The sequence below is a fragment of the Hydra vulgaris genome, chromosome 13 (assembly GCF_038396675.1).
Source record: "Hydra vulgaris chromosome 13, alternate assembly HydraT2T_AEP".
Lineage (NCBI taxonomy): Eukaryota > Metazoa > Cnidaria > Hydrozoa > Anthoathecata > Hydridae > Hydra > Hydra vulgaris.
Genome location: NC_088932.1, coordinates 5,577,210 through 5,597,560, shown reverse-complemented (window position 1 = coordinate 5,597,560; position 20,351 = coordinate 5,577,210). Strand labels below are relative to the sequence as shown.

The 20,351-nt window shown below is 28.2% G+C and overlaps 1 protein-coding gene across 1 annotated transcript; it reads left to right on the top strand.

Annotated features, from left to right (window-relative positions):
* The first annotated feature begins 13,977 nt into the window (after positions 1 to 13,977).
* Positions 13,978 to 15,758, top strand: LOC100203513 (chitotriosidase-1). Its single transcript, XM_065816620.1, has 2 exons — positions 13,978 to 14,376; positions 14,484 to 15,758. The coding sequence occupies exons 1-2, from the start codon at positions 14,079 to 14,081 to the stop codon at positions 15,485 to 15,487; spliced, it is 1,302 nt and encodes a 433-aa protein (XP_065672692.1). The 5' UTR covers positions 13,978 to 14,078; the 3' UTR covers positions 15,488 to 15,758.
* The last annotated feature ends 4,593 nt before the right edge of the window (positions 15,759 to 20,351 follow it).

Below are 20,351 nucleotides of genomic sequence, written 5' to 3'. Positions count from 1 at the left end.
TTTTAACAATGGTATTTCTGTAGCAGAGTGAGAAGACGTTGCAAAAATACTCTTTTTAAAACCAGTTTCTGAATTTTTCAGGCATTCCGAGAAATTAAATTTGTTAAAAGCTCTTAACTTTAATCTAGAAAAACCACCAAGTACTGCACAATTAGTGGGAACTCTTAGTTCATATTTAGTTTGTTAAACCTTACTAAACTAAATGATAAATTTTCATTAAACATTCTAATGGCACCTTTTTAGGAGTATATTGACCAGTTTAAGACTTTTTCTCAATTTGTCTCCAACCTTGCAATGGTTAACGACGTTTCTAAAAGATTTATTAAAGTTGAACCAGAATTTGTACACAATTTTCACAATAAAGACGTTAAATTATCAACCGCTATTTATCTATTTAAAGGAGAGCAAACCTTCACGAGGCAAAGACTAAGGAAGATTAGCAATCTGCTTATGAAGCAGTTACAAAATAAATAATACGGTTTTTAAATGATGACGTTTATTTGATTATGACGTATTGAATTTTAAATATAATTTTTTACTTTATTATACTTAAAGATTTCATTCTTTTTTTTTTTTTTTGCTTTTTTACAAAAACAAATGTACAACAATACCATGAGAAATCATTTAAAGTTGAAGAGCTCCCATATACTTGCTAATCTTGAGGCAAAAAACTAATAACAATAATACCACCTTCAAACACGTTGCAGTAAGTTCACGAAGTCTTTTTATCTTAAAAAGAGCAAAAATAAATTATTATTAATAAATTAAGATTAGCGTAAGAGTCACCTCCGAGGATCAGAGATTTTTTTAAAGACCTATAAAAACATCATTTGTCTCAACAGTTTATAAGGAAACCAAAAAAATTTTTATAAGCACCGAGTGATAATATAGGTTTTTGTCATGACCCTTTATATTTATACGGCTGGATATTTTGCATTTTGAAGAAAAAAATAGAAGGCCAGTTTTTAAAATTGTTATTTTCGAAACTTATACTTGCAATATTTGCAATATTTGCAAAATTATTTTACTTTCTGAATTTTAAAATTCCACAAAAGTAGTATATATTCACAAGTTTGGATATTAAACGAACATTATATAAGAAATAAATAAATAAAAAGAATCACTTAAAGATTTATTTAAAGTGAAAAAATTTACCTAAAAAATAACAATAAATACAATTTGTTTTAAAATATAGAATTTAAGTAAACACAATTTAAGAAACAATAGCAGTTATACAACACATTTAAATCTTTTTTTTTTTTTAAATTATATTATAGATATTCTATTTATAAATATATTATAGATATTAAGTTTTTCCGAATTTTCTCTTTTTAAAAGATTTTACATGATCAACAGCTACTTTGCTGGTAGAGAGTTCTTTTATAATTAAGATAAAATGTTGATAACAATTCTTCCAGAAAGTTTTATCCCAGTTTTCTCATGCATGGGACAAGAAATAATATGAAAAGTGGTTTAACAAATATTATAAAGCTCGTTGTGCATGTAAATTAAAGTTTCTTTATCTAATATTTTAAGCAGAGATGTAGGTAACGAGACCAAAGTCTTGGTCTCGAGACGCCTCGAGACTCATATTTAACTGTCTTGGTCTAGGTATTGGTCTTGAAGCCTAAAGTCTTGGTCTTAGTCTTGGTCTTGAAAGCCTAGAGTATTTTTTGTTTTGTTTTGTTTTATTTATTACATTTTAAATAAGCATTTCATCCCAATATTTAAAACACAACTATATAATAATAAAAAAAATTTATATATATATATATATATATATATATATATATATATATATATATATATATATATATATATATATATATATATATATATATATATATATATATATATACATATATTTATATATAATGATCGTGATTAAATGATAAAAGAACGCGGAGACTCGAAGAAGACCAACGGTCTTGTTGTCGAGTACCGCTAAGAAATATTTGTGTTAAAATTTTAAAAATATTTACAAGATAAAAAAATAAGTTAACAAAGTAAGAAACTTAAAAATATTCCGTTACACATACAAGATACATTATTACATATTACAGTTGTTAATGATACATATATAATGTTTATAAATTCATGTTTAAATAGAGGGTAAAAAGGAAGATCACTAAAAAATATCAAAAGTATACTGTTAAATCTTCGATTGTAAAAATTAGATATTAAAAGTATTAAGCCCATATATATTAAAAACTTACATTTCAAATAATAGCGGCTTGGCGTAAGTATAACGGTCTTTAAAGTATATTAGACGTGCTATATGCTTCTGCTGACAATAAAGAGGTTTAAGTTTATTTTTATTTGAACTATCCCAAGCAATGTTTGCATAGTTTATATGACAATGAATAAAAGAGTGATATAATTGTACTAATGTATGTTTATTTGAAACATTTCTTGCTTTGTACAATATTCTTATATTTTTTTTAAGTTTTACTTGATAAATTTTTAATGTGATTTTTCTATGTAAGATTTTCATCTATACAACACCTAAAAAGTTGGTTACTGTTACTTGTTTAATTTGTATATTGTCAATAACAAGATGAAACACGTTAATTGGTAGTTTATATTTTTTGATAAGAGGATAGAAAAGAATCCATTTAGTTTTATCAATGTTGAGAGATAATTAGTTAGTCTTATACCAGTCAGATATTTGGATTAACTCGATGTTCACGTAATGAAATAGTGTTGGAATGCTTTTGTGTGACATAAATAAATTAGTGTCATCAGCAAACATAATTGTTATTAAATCCGAGACTTTGTATAGATTGTTAATATAAATAAGGAAAAGAAAAGGTTTTAATATGGATCCTTGAGGAACTCCACATCTAATATTTAACAAATTTAATGAAAATATTTTATTGGCGTAAGCAAATTGTTTACGATTAGTTAAATAACTTTCAACCATTTTACAACATTGCCTGTTATACCATAATATTTTAATTTTTCAGCAGGAATTTTATGATCAATGGTATCAAACGCTTTCGCTAAATCAATAAATATTCCCAATGTGAATTAAGAATTATTAAATGAGTCTGATATACTTCTTGTAAGCTGAATAATAGCATGCTCTATTGAATTATTTTTTAAAAATCCATATTGCATATTATTTAATAATTTGTTTGATAAAAGGTGATTGTATATTCTGTTATACAAAATTCTTTTATAAAATTTTAGAAAAAACGAGGATAGATATTGAACGATAATGTTTTACTTTACATTAGTTTTTTCTCCTTTAAATATAGGAATAATATTTGCTATTTTTAAATCATCAGGAAAAACTCCCTGATTAATAGAGCATTAAAATATTTGGAAAAGTATGTCTTTTCCAAATTTTCGGAAGACCAAAACCAAGACCAAGACCAAAAGTATTAGTCTTGGTCTTGGTCTCGGACCTCTACTGTCTTTTACTTTCTTGATTCTTACGAATAATGTTAACTCAATGAATGGATTAGTTATTAATAACAAACTGTAGATCGCCGCAACTTCCCGCTCTCAATGATAGTTCGTCGCGTTGGTTTGACAAGGTTCTGAAATTTTTTTATGTCAGGAGAATTAAAAAAAATTTCTTTTAATTTTTTTTTAATTTTCAATTAAATTTATTAATATTATTATTTTTTTATTTGTTTTTGTATTCTTTTTTTGATTGATGTATAAAAATGAAAGAAATTTAATTTAAAATTGAAAAAAAAATTGGTCAAAACTTAGAACCTAAGTCTTGATACGGTCTTGTAAAAATTTTCAGAGTCTTGGTCTTGATCTTGGGTTGATTTTTTGATGTCTTTGTTTTGGTCTTGAAGCATTCAGTCTTGGTCTTGGTCTTGAGCCCAAATGTCTTGGTCTTAGTCTTGTTCTTGGTCTTTACTGTCTTGACTACATCTCTGATTTAGTCAATTATAGCAAAGGATGTACAAACATAATCCAAAAGTGATGGGGAAGTGAGACCATCCTAAGAAATAATTGTTAAATAAGTATGATCAGGATTGCTTTCATCAATATTGACACAACATAAAAATTCTTTGCAACATGTACCAAAACGTTTTTTCAGTATCTTTGCTATATATCCAGCTATATGAGCACCTACTTCCCTACTTTCTGATGCAAGTGTCATGATTTTTGGAGTACACTGAGCTTTATCGATATTAAGAAGAAAGTTTTTCAAATCTGTTAAACTGTTTTCTAACTCAATAGTTTTCAAATTCATCAAGTTCATAGTTAATCAAAGTTAATGCTTTCTTTAACTATACTTTTAATGAACCAAAAATCTTCTACCACTCACTTGTCTATATTGTTCAAATCTTCTTTCTGATGAATCACTTTGAAATCTCTCAGTTAAAAAATAGTGATACCCATCATTAAGTAAGTTTTCGATCAATGAGGCATGACTATTAAGTGTTCTTATTAATGCTGCAGCTGTCTGAGCACTTAAAGTAAAGTTCTATTGATAAACTGACTTCTCACAGTCAGTTTATCAATACTACTACTACTACTACTACTACTACTACTACTACTACTACTACTACTACTACTACTACTACTACTACTACTACTACTACTACTACTGCTACTACTACTACTACTACAACTATTACTACTACTACTACTACTACTACTACTACTACTACTACTACTACTACTACTACTACTACTACTACTACTACTATTGCTGCTGCTGCTGCTAATAATAATAATAATATTAATAAAATGATAACAATTATAATAAAAGGAGAATTTCATAAATAAAAACAATAACAGCAGCAACAAAGATTTAGTACGAAGTAGAGAGTGGTTGAATGAAAAGAGATAAATAAATAGATAGATAAATAAAGAATGCCAAAATATTGGTACTAATATTAATAATATTAGAATGAAAAATTTAATTAAAAAGTTTAAAAAAAGCAAATAGAAAACCAGAGGAATTAGATGTAGATGGATAAGTAGAGAATTTCAAAATGCAAAAAATATCAAATTAAAAACTGAAAGATCACGAATATATATATATATATATATATATATATATATATATATATATATATATATATATATATATATATATATATATATATATATATATATATATATATATATATATATATAATAAAGAATTTCGATACTAATTTGTAGGAATATTTAATTGTATTTTTTTAAGAAATATTTAAAAAGCTTGATTTTGAATTCAAAGGTTGAATTAAGAGATTTTAGATCCGGAGGTAGTTTGTTCCATGAGCTAATACATTGATATTTAATGGACTTATTCCCATATTTAGCTGAGTGGTGTTTTGGAGTAAAAAAGTTTAAGCTACTGATAGAGCAAAGAGGATAGTGACTATTTGTACTTGTAAAGAAATTGTTGAATGATAGGGAAATATTTTTGTGATAATAATTCCAGACAAATTGGCAGGAATACCACAAGGTCGTTTAATTTTAATATATTGGAGATTAGGTATAGCACATTAGATTTAAAGTTGTTATACTGAAATTATATTATTTTCAAGGCTTTATTTTGGAGGTGGGACAACCTTAAAATGATTTATTTATGGGATTGTTCCCATACTTGACATGCATATCTTAGATGGGACCCAAAAATAGCATGATATATACTTAGCAGAGTTCTAGATTTACATAATGGCGGACTTTGGCTAGCATTTAATTAGATCTGCTGAGCTTCATTGCTAAGTCATTCAGATGGCCTTGAAAAGAAAGATTAGAATCAATTTTAACTCCAAAATATTTAACAGAGTCTAAAGGATAAATTTTTTTTCCGCTTAGTCTGAAATTTAAGTGCTTATTAACTGGTGCCAGATTGGATTTAAAGATGATCTTTTTTGTTAAAATTTAGAGAAAGTTTTTTTTTTTTTTTGTTATTTAGGTGCTCCCAGAAGTCCTTACGGTCTTATCACGGAGCACCGCGGGAGAGCATTTTAACTAGAGGTTCCCGCCTCCTTCCTTACCATTGTCGCTTATTGGGCTGGAGCCGGCGTCGAACCTAGGACCTCTGGGTCCTGAGACAGAACTCTAACCACTGCGCCACGGCTGCTCGAAAGTTTATTAGAACGAAACCAGTGAACAAGATTTCAAAGATCATGATTAATACATTTGTTGATTTTTTTAATTAATTTATCAACCAGTAGCATGTTAGTATCATCAGCAAAATGGTAAGAAGTTGCAAATTTAAAAGAAGTATTTAAGTCATTAATAAAAAGAAGAAAAAGAAGTGGTCCTAAAACTGAATCTTGTGGGACGCCATTTTAGCAATTCTGTAAATCAGATTTAGTGCCATTAATGGAAACAAACTGTGTTCTGTTTTAAAGATATGAAGTAAACCATTTTAGTGGGATGCCTCTGATTCCATAGTATTCCAATTTTGTGAGAAATATGGAATGATCCACAGTATCAAAAGCTTTTTGCAAACCTATAAACACCCCACATGCAAAGTGCTTGTTATCTAGAGCTCTTCTAATCTTCTCAGTAATTTCAATAAGTGCGAGGGTTGTGGAATGTTTGCTTCGAATTCCATATTGATATTGGTACAAGCATTTAAATTTTTTCCAGAAACTTGTATAGCCTGTTATGCATAGCATTCTCAAAAAGTTTGCTTAGGTTGTAAAGAAGGGAAAATGGTCGATAGTTAAAAAAGTCTAGTAAGGAACCTTTTTTATAAATTGTAATGACTTTAGCTACTTTAAAAACTTCAAGGAATTTATTCTTCAGGGAACTTCAGGCAACTTTTAAAAGAATTATTTATTATAATGCTAAGAGGTTTGGAGATTATGTGAGAGGTAAGTTTAAGAAAAAATGTTGGTATGCTGTTATGTCCATAACTTTTATCACTTTTAAGAGCATTATTTATAAGACTAGATACCTTATCTTCACTCCCCGGATCAATAAAGAAAGAATTAGCATTAGGCAAATTAAGATAGTCACTATAAGCACATTTTGATGGCATGATTTCATTGAGTAATTTTTCACGAATAGAGACAAAGTAGTTATTAAATATATTTAAAACAGAGGCATGGTCTGTGATGTTATTTTCATTCAGATTTAGCTGAGTAGGTGTTTTATGTAATGATGCTTTAATATTTACTATGCCTTTTTCCGCTTTTTTATGTTATTCATGTTGTTGTTAAAATAAGACATGTACCAGAAAAAATCTGCGCGGATATTTTAAAGGATATTTATTTAACTATTGTATTCCGATATTGAATGTTACATATGTTTTGAAAGTACATATATTAATATTCTTAAAATTCACTTAAGAAAGTTTGTGAAGTTTTGTACAAGAGAACGCACGCATTTAGTGTTTTACACTCAACATCAGCTTTTGCACAGTCTTCGGCTGGACTTTCTTGATAGCTCTAATCCATTTCTTTTTGAAGTCTTTAATGTTTTTGGCTTCTTTTACATTGAACCTTAGTTTTCTTTTGACAAGAGCCCAATATCTTTGATAGGACGTAGTTCGGAACAATTTGGTGGATTGCAGTGTTTTTCAACAAAATCTACTTTATCTTCTCTAAGCCAGTTTAAAGTTGTCCGAGATTAGTGACATTATGATAAATTGGGCCAAAATAACGGGTTACCCGTGTGTGTTCTTAAAAACGACAAAAGACGTTTCTTGAGGCATTCTTTTTATGTATATTTTGGTGTGAATTTGAACAACGAATTGTATCACTTTCTTGCTTTTCTTTACGACAAGGAACTTTTATCTTTTTACAAGATTTATAGCCACAATTTCTCTTCACTCTTTGTATAGTGAAAGCACTTGTCTTAAATTTATTCGCTGAAGTTCAAACAGAAATCTCCGGTTTTGTGTCTAAAGCATCTTTCCCTTTTTTACCAATATCTAACAAGTATTCTTTTGATTAATAGATTCCTTAAATCGTTTTACAACGCTCTGAACTGTTCTGAAAGCAATCTGCAACTCTTTACAAATTGTTTTGTTTGATACACCAGGATTTTCAACGAGAAAATGAAAAATTTTCAAGATAAAATATTTTGCCTTTAGAGTCAGAATATTTTATCTTGAAACTCAATATTTAATTTAAAAATTTATTTATATAAAAAAAGGGCCAATTACCATTAAAAAAAAGAGCTCAATGTTGATGTATAAGTTTATAGTAATATATTTTACTTACTTATTTGATTAATTCAAAAAAAAATTAAGCTGTACTCATATGTAAGACATTTATATAGCTATTATGGTATTTAGCGAATCTAAAAAAAATCTTACAACTCTAAGCATGGAATGTGCTGTAAACCACATTGAATACTATTTTATTACACACACACACACACACTAATAATTTGTAGTATTTTTCCTTTTGAATAAGTTTTTCTATTCTATTAACATGTTATTTTAAAGGAGGTTTACAATTGAACAGTTGCATTTACTACATATTATTAAGGTACATAGAGCCAATATTGTACTATATAATTTTATATTGTGCCTTGGTGTTAAATATTGAAATATTCTTTCTAGATTGAGGGCGGAAACGTATCATACCATCTCTTTTTATATCACCACAAACCGAAACAGAAACACCTGTTACCATTTTTAGACAACGTTCTACAGCTTCCTTGTGGCACGGTATCTTTTCAAAAGATCACCAAGTTGAATGTAATTCTATTTTTCTTCTTCTAATTGATCATCAGTGAACTGTATTGTTAGTTGCGGCTCTGCTTGCTGTGAATTACTCCAATCAATCAAGTCCCACATAACCTATGCCATCAAATAGAGAGTAGTTTGATTAACTGTTTAATTAACTTTCATACTTCTTTCTTATCTAACTCTCTGTATACGTCTAACACCTATTTCTCAAGTTTGTGACTAGTCATTTGATATCATTGTCAGAACATTATGTTATTGATGACCCGAGAATACATTTGTTTGAATAACTTGCTTACTATCTTATGTAGGGCATCTGGTAGATACCGTGATTTGACTATTGTACTGTATAGATGCCAACCTTCATAAAAGATAATAAACTCCTTTTTGACAATAAACCACATAGGAGTATAAACACGCATAGTGAATGTCGCTAAAGTTACCAAATTTGATGAGGGATTGTGGCAAAAACATATAATCTGAAGACCCTGTTGGTAATGGTGAACCATCTAGATTAGGTAGTTTTTCATAGCTAGATTAGCAGAAAAAGTGCCACTATGTACAGATACCAAAAAGACAAAGCTGATTTGTAATGAGCATTTTCCAGTCCACTCTCTGACATTACTACAATATGGTTTATAGATGATGCAGTGGAACCTCACTTGTATGTAGCAAACAAATTACTTATTGTAGACGTCATTGAAGTTTTAACTCAATCAATCAAATAACATTACCCTTGCTTTTGGTGTTTAAATTAGTTCCATCACCGCCTAGCTTTTAAAAATCATCCAAAAAAAATTGTGTTCTGTAGAACCCCATAGAACTTGCGATTTTTATGTTTCATATCCTCAACTACAGCTGATGCCGTAGCTGTTGCAGAAAGAATCGAATCTAGTGGCACTACATTAATAATGTCCAAGGTCTGTTTGCTTCAAATACTCTACAGTTTTTTCTTATTTGTCTATTGATCCTATAACCTATTTTAAGTTTACTTCTTGCATTTTCCAGGAAAATTTGCTTCTTAGCTAGTACCATATTATCTTTGACATAGCAGCATTATCTAAGGATTTTCCATTGTGAAGCAGATATACCAATCAGTTTAGCTAGTCTGTTCTTAAGAGCTGAAAATTTTTTTTATTTCTTCTGTCAGCAATTGGAGTTTTTTACTTTGCTCAAAAACGTTAACAAATCTCTTTGTCAACGATGTAAATGGTGACACATCGCGACGTTAGATGATAGATCTCGCAACAATTATCTCCATATTTTTTAGTTTTGAGATAAAACAATTTAAAAATTAAAAACTTAAGGAGACGGCGTATGAAAATTTTTATAGCATATGCTTTTTTTTCGCAACTTTTTACTCATAACTTAGGTTTTAATTCAGTAGGATTACATTATTTTGAGGTATATAACACTATCGATAACACAATTTTTTCAAAAAGTGGTGAACTATTTACTGGAATATAATTAGCGAAGTATTAATATAGTATTATCATAGTGTTAGTAAGCATAGCAAAGTATTAAACTATACATAGAAACATACATAGTTTTTACAATTTTTTTATATGATAAGTACTATAAGAAATATTGCGGAATGATTTTATGTTAATAATATTTAAAAAACAAGTTTTTTTCAAAATTAGTTTTATTATAAGGCTAAATTCTAACTGAATTCAAACTATTAAATAATTCACAATAAAATAAGTAACAACTTATAAAAAATCACAAAATTTTCAAAGCAGAAAAAAATAAATATGCATATAATCCATGCTCCACTCGCAATTTCAACACAAACCGTTATCAATTAATTTATATCATTACAAATTGTATTATATAATATAGTTTTATTATTATTAAATACTATTAATTTATATCTAATATTATTATCTCAAACTAAATATCATTACTAACATTTTGAAACATGGTCTGGACATATGAAACATGGTCTGTATTGAATCTCGCAGTAGAGCATAGAATTTAATATATGCCTAATATTCAATTTTGTCGATTGTTATCAATATTAAGTAAAATTACCCAAAAGTTGCTGCAGGGGGTAATTCTTGTCCAATTTTACTTACCTTGGTCTCATTTTTTTAGTTTTCTTATAACTAATATAGAAATCAGGGGGAATAGTTGAATTTCTGAAAAAAGTTATTTTCACTCCATCCAAACGTATAACATGCTCCAGTTTACAATAGAGCGGTTCTAGTTTTGTTTTATAGATACTACTCCACGCTGTATTACCGTTGTTTAGGTGACTTTGAACAAAGCCATAGTTAATTTGTTTGATTAGTGTTTTCTTTTAATACATAACGTGACTGGTATATTATTCCAACGCGACTGATATATTATTCCAACGTGACTGATATATTATTTCAATGTGACTGGTATATTATTTCAACGTGACTGGTATATTATTTCAACGTGACTGGTATATTATTCCAATGCTTTTGAATATTTTATCACCAAAATAAGGGGTATGATTTTTTCAATTTAGATTTCCATCATTATGACACCCAAAAATTTTGTAACAGTATCCCTACTTATTACTCTATTTTTAATTAACAACTTTGGAAAAGAAGATTGAACTTCTTTTTTTTTAAAAGGATGAAATATACATATATACACATGCGTGTGTGTGTATGCGTGTGTGTATCTATATACACCCAAACATACCATAGATATATGAATAGATGATTAAAAAATCATTTAACAATATTAATTTTATTTAAACAATAAATAGCATTTTATTTTTGTTTTATATAAAAGTTTAATAAATGTTTTCGTATGTGCACGTTTTGAAAAGCTCCTTTCGTAAAGAACTGTTGCGAAAGTCTTCTTTCTAAATGATCCGTTTTGGAATTTTTTTTTCGCAATGCTTTATTACAGAATTTAAATTTTTTATTTTTCGTGTAACGCTTTACGGAAAGGTGAATTTTCGCATTTGTAAATTTCATAATGGCACTTTGAATAAAGGTAAATAGAGAAATTTTTGCAAATCTTGTATTTTGGCAAACAATGCTACTATATACTAACTATAAAATAAGTATTTTCAACATAATAGTTATAACTAGTGGGATTTAAAATGCAGTATTTAAAGATAAACCGCTTATGATCAATTTAACTAAAGTAATTATAAATATTTCAACATAATTTGCATAAATATTATGCAGTCACAAAATTTGCAAAATAATCAATAAGCTTTCTTAAAGAACTTTTTGCAATCTTGGGTCTTAAAAAAGTGACGTTTCACTCACAGGATGATACAGCCAAACCCCATCAGATTGATAGCTGCAAACAAACAAACACTAATGATGATGCAGGTGGAGTACTCGTTGACTTTAGCTGATTATGATTTATTTTTTTTGCTTTTCAATACAAACTTACTGCTTCAGTAATTGTAGCTATACAAATCAAAAAAAGATTGGGTAAAAAAAAAGTAATCTCAAACTCTGACCCACCATACACCATACAGCAATGAAGTGTAAAACACCATACACCATACAGCAGAAGTGTAAAACATATTTTTAGCACATTATTCAACAGCACTTAGTCATTTAAAAACAAGAACAGAATGAGTCATATTTCTGTATTTTACCTTTCTTTCACTTTCATAGACTTGCATTAAAAGCAACTTATTAACTAAAAATGGAGTTCAAACCAGTCATTATTATAAATATTAAAAAACTAAAAGATATTTAAAAAAAATTTGTTTAGAAACGACAAAAAAGTTATTAAAAAAAAATTGTAATAATGAATGAAGAATTCTTTTTATTTAAATCAAAAAACAATCAAACAGATAAAACTTTTGTGTTCATTTTTTTTAATGATTTATTTTTTTTTTTTCATTGATTCTTTTTTTATTTCTCAGTGTAGGTAAGGTGATTTTTAAATTATTCGAATTTTTTTATTTGGAATTCACAAAGTTTTATCAGCGTATTGTATATATATTATTATTTTATTAATCACCCTCTGTAAAATATATTTACAAGGTAAAAATATATTTACAAGGTAAAAATACAAACTAAGAAAAAATAGAGATAAAAAAGTTTCGAATGTTTTCTTCAAGTTTTTAAAAATTGTTCGCTATTGTTTTACATTCCAACACGTACCAAAGTATGAAGTGTAGTTTTAGGAATTCTCTAAGGAGTATCTAAGTTTTACTTTTATTTTAACTAAGGTTTTCATATTCAGTTTATGAATATTACATAATTCTTTATTATCATCTAAAAAAGAAAATTAAGCTGAACAGTAGTTAGGCTGGGAATTAATGATTTTAAAGGTTACTTTATTGTTTAAAAAGGCGGATAAATAGATTCATTTTGTTTTGGTGTATATAATTTGACATCTTCTTAACTTTAAATAGAGAGTGTTTATAGAGAATAAATAGAGTGTATATATTGTGTTTAACAAAACCTTTTGATGTTATAATATTTTTTCTTAAGGTTTTTATAATGTTTAAAGTAACTTTCCCCTTTTTTATAAAGTTTTTATTATTATTCAAAATATTTATTATACAAAAATATCAACCCTATTAGTAAACCTAAAGAACACCATCTTTGAGTCCATAGATGAAGTTTTTTCTACAGCTTGATTTTAGTTGAAAGAGCAAGTTAAACCGCTATAGATCCTAGTTCTAATCTGCTCTGGTACATATTTATTAAATATAGTTTAGTATTGAGAAAATTCCTATTATATATAAAATATATATATATTATATGTTTTATAGTAGTTTGTAATAATAGTTGTCAAAATACAACATTTCTATTATTTTTCACAAAAAAATTCCTGTATCCGTCACTGATCGTATTATTAAGCTATGATGTTCATTTCACCTAAACAACGTATTAATTTAAAATTTTATTTAAATCTAAACGTGATTTTCTAAAAGCAACCGTGGTTTTTAATAGATTACAAAAAAAAAAAAAAATGTTTGGTCTGGGCTTTTTCGTCACAAACATTTTTACATTATGTTACAGCAAAATTAAAAGTTTCTGTCATTTTAACATTTTTTGTTATAATCCAGAAACCAGATAATTTTTTGGAAATAGTTCATGGTCAACAAAATATCATACAGACGCTGTAATACTTTAAAATCACCTTAACAATACCGAGTTATAGCTTGCTTTGAAAAAAATTTTAGTTAATGTAACTTGCATTTAAAGTGTTTTTACTTTTTCATATAATTTTTATTGTAAATTTCTTTTCTAAATCATAACTTAGTTTCACTTTCGACTATGAAAATATACTTGATTACAGATACAAAGGTTATTTATTTTGTCAGAATGTCACAAGATAATTTAGTGAGTCGGCTTTAAAACTAAATAAAAACATTTAGTTCAAATGTCATGGATTAAGTTTAAAGCTTACTAACCAACCAGTTTAAAGTCTGATTATTAAAACAAACACGTGTCATTTATATATTTTTTCATAAAGTAAATAACTCTAACTGTCAAACAGAATGAGTAACGTAAATTTGTCGCTGTTTTTTTTATTTTGTTCTTTAGTTTTTATTTTATGTTCAGAAAAAGTAAGCATTTGTTTTTTTACCAACTGGTCTCAATACCGCGATGGTTTGGGCAACTTTAAGCCAGAAAATATTGATACGTCATTGTGTTCCCACATTAATTATGCGTTTGCTAAAATAAATACCCAAACTCATGTAATTGAAGAATATGAATGGAACGACGACTCATTAATGTCCGAAATTAATTCATTAAAATCAATTAAACCTTCGCTGAAGACTATATTAACAGTGGGTAAGCCAGTTAATAGGGTTTTCGTAGCATTTGTTAACGGTATTTGTTTTGTTGTTATATTAAAGTTATTTTAATTTTATTTACCTTAATACTGGTGTTGTTGCTAGGTGGTTGGACTCATGATGAAACCGAGCCACGTTTTTCAAATATGGTAGCAACAGCATCTACAAGAAAAGTTTTTATAGATTCTGCTATTGCGTTTCTTACAGCACATAACTTTAATGGACTAGATCTTGATTGGGAATACCCCGGAAACAGAGGCTCTCCTCCTGGCGATAAGCAAAAATTTACCCTTTTGTTAAAAGAAATTCGTGCAGCATTTCATGGAACTCCTTTTACATTGACAGCTTCAGTAGGTGCTGGTCCACAAGTTATTGCTTCAGCATACGAAATATCAGAAATTGCAAAATATTTAGACTGGATAAATATTATGACGTATGACTTGCATGGTTCTTGGGAAAATATAACCGGTTGTTCTACATCCATGTCAGGATCTATGCCAACGGCTTCAAACTCGTTAAATATTTGGCTAGATGGAGGTATGCCAGCAAATAAAATAACTCTTGGTTTAGCTGCATATGGAAGAACATTTGAATTGAAAGACCCTAATCAGGCTGGCCTTGGAGCACCAGCAATCGGCCCAGGTTCGGCTGGTCCTTTTACAAAATCGGCTGGCAGTTTGGCTTATTATGAAGTATGTTATGCTACTTGGTCAAGTTTTACAAACTATATTGACAGTAAGGCAGGTTCTCCGTATGCATCAAATGGTAACCAATGGGTAGGATACGATACGCCAGAAAGCATAAAAAACAAAGTAACAACACTTGTCAACTCTTTAGGTCTTGCTGGCATAAGTTTCTGGGCACTTGATATGGATGATTTTGCTGGCAGTTTTTGCAATTTAGGAAAATACCCTTTATTATCTACCGCTGTTGAAACGATGAGGCAATTTGTTAACAATAAAACAGATCATATTGCAGTGAAGGTTTGTAACGCTTCAAAGAGGTGGAATCACGTTGTTTCATTACAAAAATGGTGCAAAGAGTACTGCCTGGTCAATAGATGTCCCGCGTTCATGTGTGAATGTAATTATGTAACAATTAAGACATAGGTACATTTATATAACAAACTTTAAAGAAGTATATCCAATATTTTGTTGAAGATTATTTTTTTGTTTTAAGTTAGCAGAAATTTTTTTTTTTAATGTAAAGTTAGTAAATGTACATTTGTTAAATAAGCATCAATCAAGGGAAAAAAGTCTATTTGATTTATAAATAAATTAAAAATGTTTAATATTCAGCAGTATATCTTCACCTATGTGAGCAACTATTTTCTTTAAAATTTGGTAAAATATAATTTATTATTTAGTTATATTGCTTAAATAAATAGATGAGTATTAAATATCACAAAAAAATTATGCTGCTTGCGTGTTTGGGTAAGAAATTATCAAGATATTAATTAAGAACTAAATGAAGTATTGACTAAAATTTTGAAAAATTGAAAACTAAATGAAGTTAAAAGACGAAAATAAACGCCGTATTTAAATTCGAGTTCACTAAGATCTTCTTGAAATTGGCGTTGCTTCAATGATTTGTTTTTAATTGAATTAATTACCTCGACAACAACTGTCATCACATGAGACATATTAGGCACTTATGCACAATGATTCTCAAGGTGCGAAAAACAATGGAAAATAAACATTTCAAAATCAATTGAATTTTTTCCTAAAACTTTTATGTGATCAAAAATTAATGTAGCAGCACCAACATCCAACCATTGAAGGGGCTCGCAGCATCTCATCTATCTGTTGCGATACCTAAAAGATTTTTCAAATCTAATTGACTACTTTGCACGCAATTTATGACAGCAACCTTAGTATTCCTTCCAGTTGTAGTACCTTTTAAGCTCATAAATTCAAATAATTCTTTAGTAATATTCATATGACTGTCGAAACCTCTTATAAAAATAGAAAGTTGAGCGGTATTATTAATATCTGTTGTTTCATTCAAAAACAGTAAAAAATATACAAAACTTTTTGTAATTGTATTTAGCGATGCGCAAATCTCACTCGAAATGTTTTCTATTCTTCTCATATTACAGTTTAACGTAATAGACCAATTTGTGCAAAAAGATTCAGTTTTTCTTGACAGATTTTTTCAACTGCGGCAATTAGACCATCTTTGATATAGCTACCGTCTGTAAAAGGTTTTAGCAATAACGCAAGATACTCAAAAGTTAGCTATAACAATGCTGTTTGATTGCGCAGTTTTCTTATGAAATATATTTTGTTGAGACGCCAAATTAATCTTTAAAGATTGTAATTAAGCTTTTCGTTCATCAACAGTAAGTTTATCAATTTCGTCATGTTTTTGTTCATGGTGTCTTTTTTGGTTGTATAATTTTAAAATTGTAATTGTATGACAAAAAAATCAAACATATAGCATTTTCTTTTACTTGAATAAATAAAAAATTTTCCCATTTACTCTGAACTTTCTATTTTCATCTTCTTTTTGTTTTGTTTTCTTTTTTTCAGCGTTTTTTCCAGCCATGGCGAATAAATATCTAATAAAGATAAATATGATAATTAATATTAAAAAAAAAAAGTATATATGTTAAGCGCAAGCTAACGATGAGACAAGCAAACTTAATCTTCAAAAGTCTAACCGTTGCTTTAAGGTAATATATTGCGTTTTCATGTGTTTTCTTGACAAATGTGAACTGACATATTTTTAAGCAACAAAAAAATTGAGTTGCAACACTAATATACTTTTTTATACATCAAATTGAACATTTTGGGGGTTAGAACTTCAAACGCATTGGTAGCTTGCGTTTTCTAAATAAACAATACCACCTTTATTTTGGTAGCAATTCATTTAACGAATAGAATAACTAGTTACACAAAGTGTACTGAAAAAAAAAAGTCATATTTTATGAAAATGCTGCAAAAATAAAAATAAAATACAATAAAATATTAAAGTAATTAATATTATTATTGTAACCTTGACACCGTGTAATTTGTAATATAGATTGCGATATTAATAAATGTTTATTACACAAGCAAATATTGAAACTTGGATATATTAATAAGCACTATTTTTTATTTCGGAGTGAAAATTTAGCATTATTTTCCGGGATTTATGTTAAACACAAGTAAACTCTTGCTTTAAATCCCAGGGCCGGTTTTAAGGCGGCGCAACCGCAATCAGATAATCCGCCGCTGGTTATTTAAACTCATTTTATCTGTTGAAGCATATTTTTTCTAAGTTCTTGCAAAACTTACAGAAGAATATTTAGAAGTATCGTGGAAGTTGTTAGAGAGGAGGGGGTGGATTTTGAAAACAAATATACAGTTTCTAATAAAAATATACAGTTTTTAATAACAAATATTCATCTCGGTTCTTATACTAAAATTTGCGTAAAATAAAGATCATTTGATATAAAAAAAGGGGGGCTCTATTGCTCCCGACGCCCCCGTCAATGGAACTTACGAAATTCACAACAGTTATTTTTCAAAAAACAAGAGCTACTTTATAAAATTAAGCATTTGTTTTCTGCCTGTGTTAAGCAAAGACATTTGGTGTTTCCATTTTAATAATCCATTAAACAAGAAAATCTGTATATTTTAGCGGGAAAAAACATTAAACAAGTTTTATTTTTTTCTGAAATGAGTTATCGAGTTTATCTTTCCGGTGCTGAAAAAAGAAAGCTGAATAGAAAAACTGTAGAAGCTGCAGCTGTTACTGCAGAAAAAAAATTTCATGGCAAAGTGAAATACGATTTCAACGTATAAGATGTAATTTACAATAATAATCCAGCTAGCTAGCTCATCAAAATTGCTGATGTCCTTCTAGTGGAGCGTTTAAAACTCGGAACCAGCAAGGTAACTGAATTCGATTTTTCTCTCAACAATGAACGGTGCTGTGAAACGGTAATCGTAAATGTAAAACGGTATATTTTTAAGCAATCTTTTCTTCCATCAAAATATATACCTTATCATAACTTCCTTTAATCTCTTGAAGATTTTTCCTCGTCTAAGAAGTAAATGTAGACGTATGAATGTAGACAATACTTAGTCTGACTGTGGTAAAACAGACAAGAAAACTTTGATTATTTTTATAATCTTTTTTAAAATTAAAAAGCGGAAAATAAACTTTTTAATTAATATTATAATTTATAATCTTTTTTAAAATTAAAAAGCGGAAAATAAACTTTTTAATTTTAATTTAATCATTCAGTAAACTAAAGATTGACATTTCTACATCTTTTTCAAAACAAATCTTTCAATCTTTAGTTTATTGGAACTATTAAGTTTAAATTAAAAAGTTTATTTTCTGCCTTTTAGTTATACACAAAAAAGATAAAATATATTTTAGAAAATATTTTTGCTATTTTTTATTTTCTACTTTCCAGTCAGTTGTAACTTTTTTCCAATGTGCAAATCCAGGTTGTGCGTTTTTTATTAAGTCCTGACCCGATTAAACATTATCAATAACCGCTTGAATGTCAAATTTCTTTTTATTAATAGTTATAACAAATATATACAGTAAATTCCCATTAACTCGAACCTCCAAGGAAAATGGTTTAACTTAACGAATGTTCGACTACTTAATAACATATTCCGTATGAGTCGATACAAAACCACTAACACCTCCCCCCCCCCCCCACCCCTAATGCATGACGTAATTTATGAACGAAATAATTACTGATGACATTCTTAATGATACCTTACTGATGATATTCCTGATGCTGAAAAACTGGTATGGGGAACTGCTTGATTTTAAGGGTTTTAGGTTCAATTTCAAAACACATGAGGTTTTTCTTCAGATTCTATTAATATGTATATGTACGAGCTGGAATGTTTTAAAAATAAAATTCTAAGCGTTCCTTCTCAGTCCAAAATTGATTTTTTCTGAAAACCAGAAAATAGTGTTTAGAAAAATATATTATTTTAATTAGTTTAGCTATCTCTTATTATAAATATCATAGAAACCCATATGACCATCTATTGTCTTTGTTTTCAAAATGTGGTTAATTTAATATATAATAATACCTTTAAAGCTCTTATAGCGATTGATGACTTGTTTAGAAAAATTGACTGTTAAAATTTGTATAACTATTATAACTTTATAACTACATTTTATAACATTTTTATTTTATAAACATTTTTATTTTATAAACATTTTTATTAATAAAAAAATTTATTATCATTTTAAAAATCTACACATGTTAATTATTACATATCAAATGGTTTATCTTTCAAGGATAAAAAATCATAATGAATCCAGAGATTCAGTTTGTTTTTGCTGTTGTAATAAAACGGACAACTACTCTCTTTGTAATATCCCATCATTGGTGATACTTGTTCGAGATTATGTACACAAAGGGTTCAGTTTTGATATAAATCCATTTCCCACTGGAAATTGTTGCCGTTGCAAAACTGCTCTCTATGCCAAAAAGGTTATTATATTATTTTATAATAAACTTTTTTAAACATTTTACTAAAAGCTCAAACGATCTTGTTCATATCAAGGAAAGTCTATGAAAATGACTGAAGAAGTTTGGAAAAGTGGAAGAGAGTTACTTATAAAGATTGGAAGGGTTACTAATCTCACGATCAATGCTTATATCAAATTTGTTGTATGGTATTAGACAAACGCAGCCACAAGATTTTTAATTCAAGAAATTATATTGTTGAGTCAAATTTCATAATTTTAGGAAGCTCACTGCTATCTGTAGTACTAAACCTAAGTTCCAAACAAATAAAGTGGTTTCTATTGATACTTGATATTAGGAAAAACTATGTAGCCTGAAAATGTTATTCGTGAAATTCTTAGAGATTTACGAAAAGATCTTAGTCATCTAGATGTTTTAATACTTTATAATTTAATTTAATCGAAAGTATATTAGTTTATTTATTTTCAAAAAAATTATAATAGTTGATATAACTCACATAGTTTACAGTATGGGATTTTACA

What these genes read in the sequence shown, in the direction of transcription:
- LOC100203513 (XM_065816620.1), top strand. Translation starts at nt 14,079, where the DNA reads ATGAGTAACGTAAATTTGTCGCTGTTTTTTTTATTTTGTTCTTTAGTT. An exon ending in GAAGACTATATTAACAGTGG is followed by an intron (nt 14,377 to 14,483) that starts GTAAGCCAGTTA and finishes TGTTGTTGCTAG; the next exon opens with GTGGTTGGACTCATGATGAA.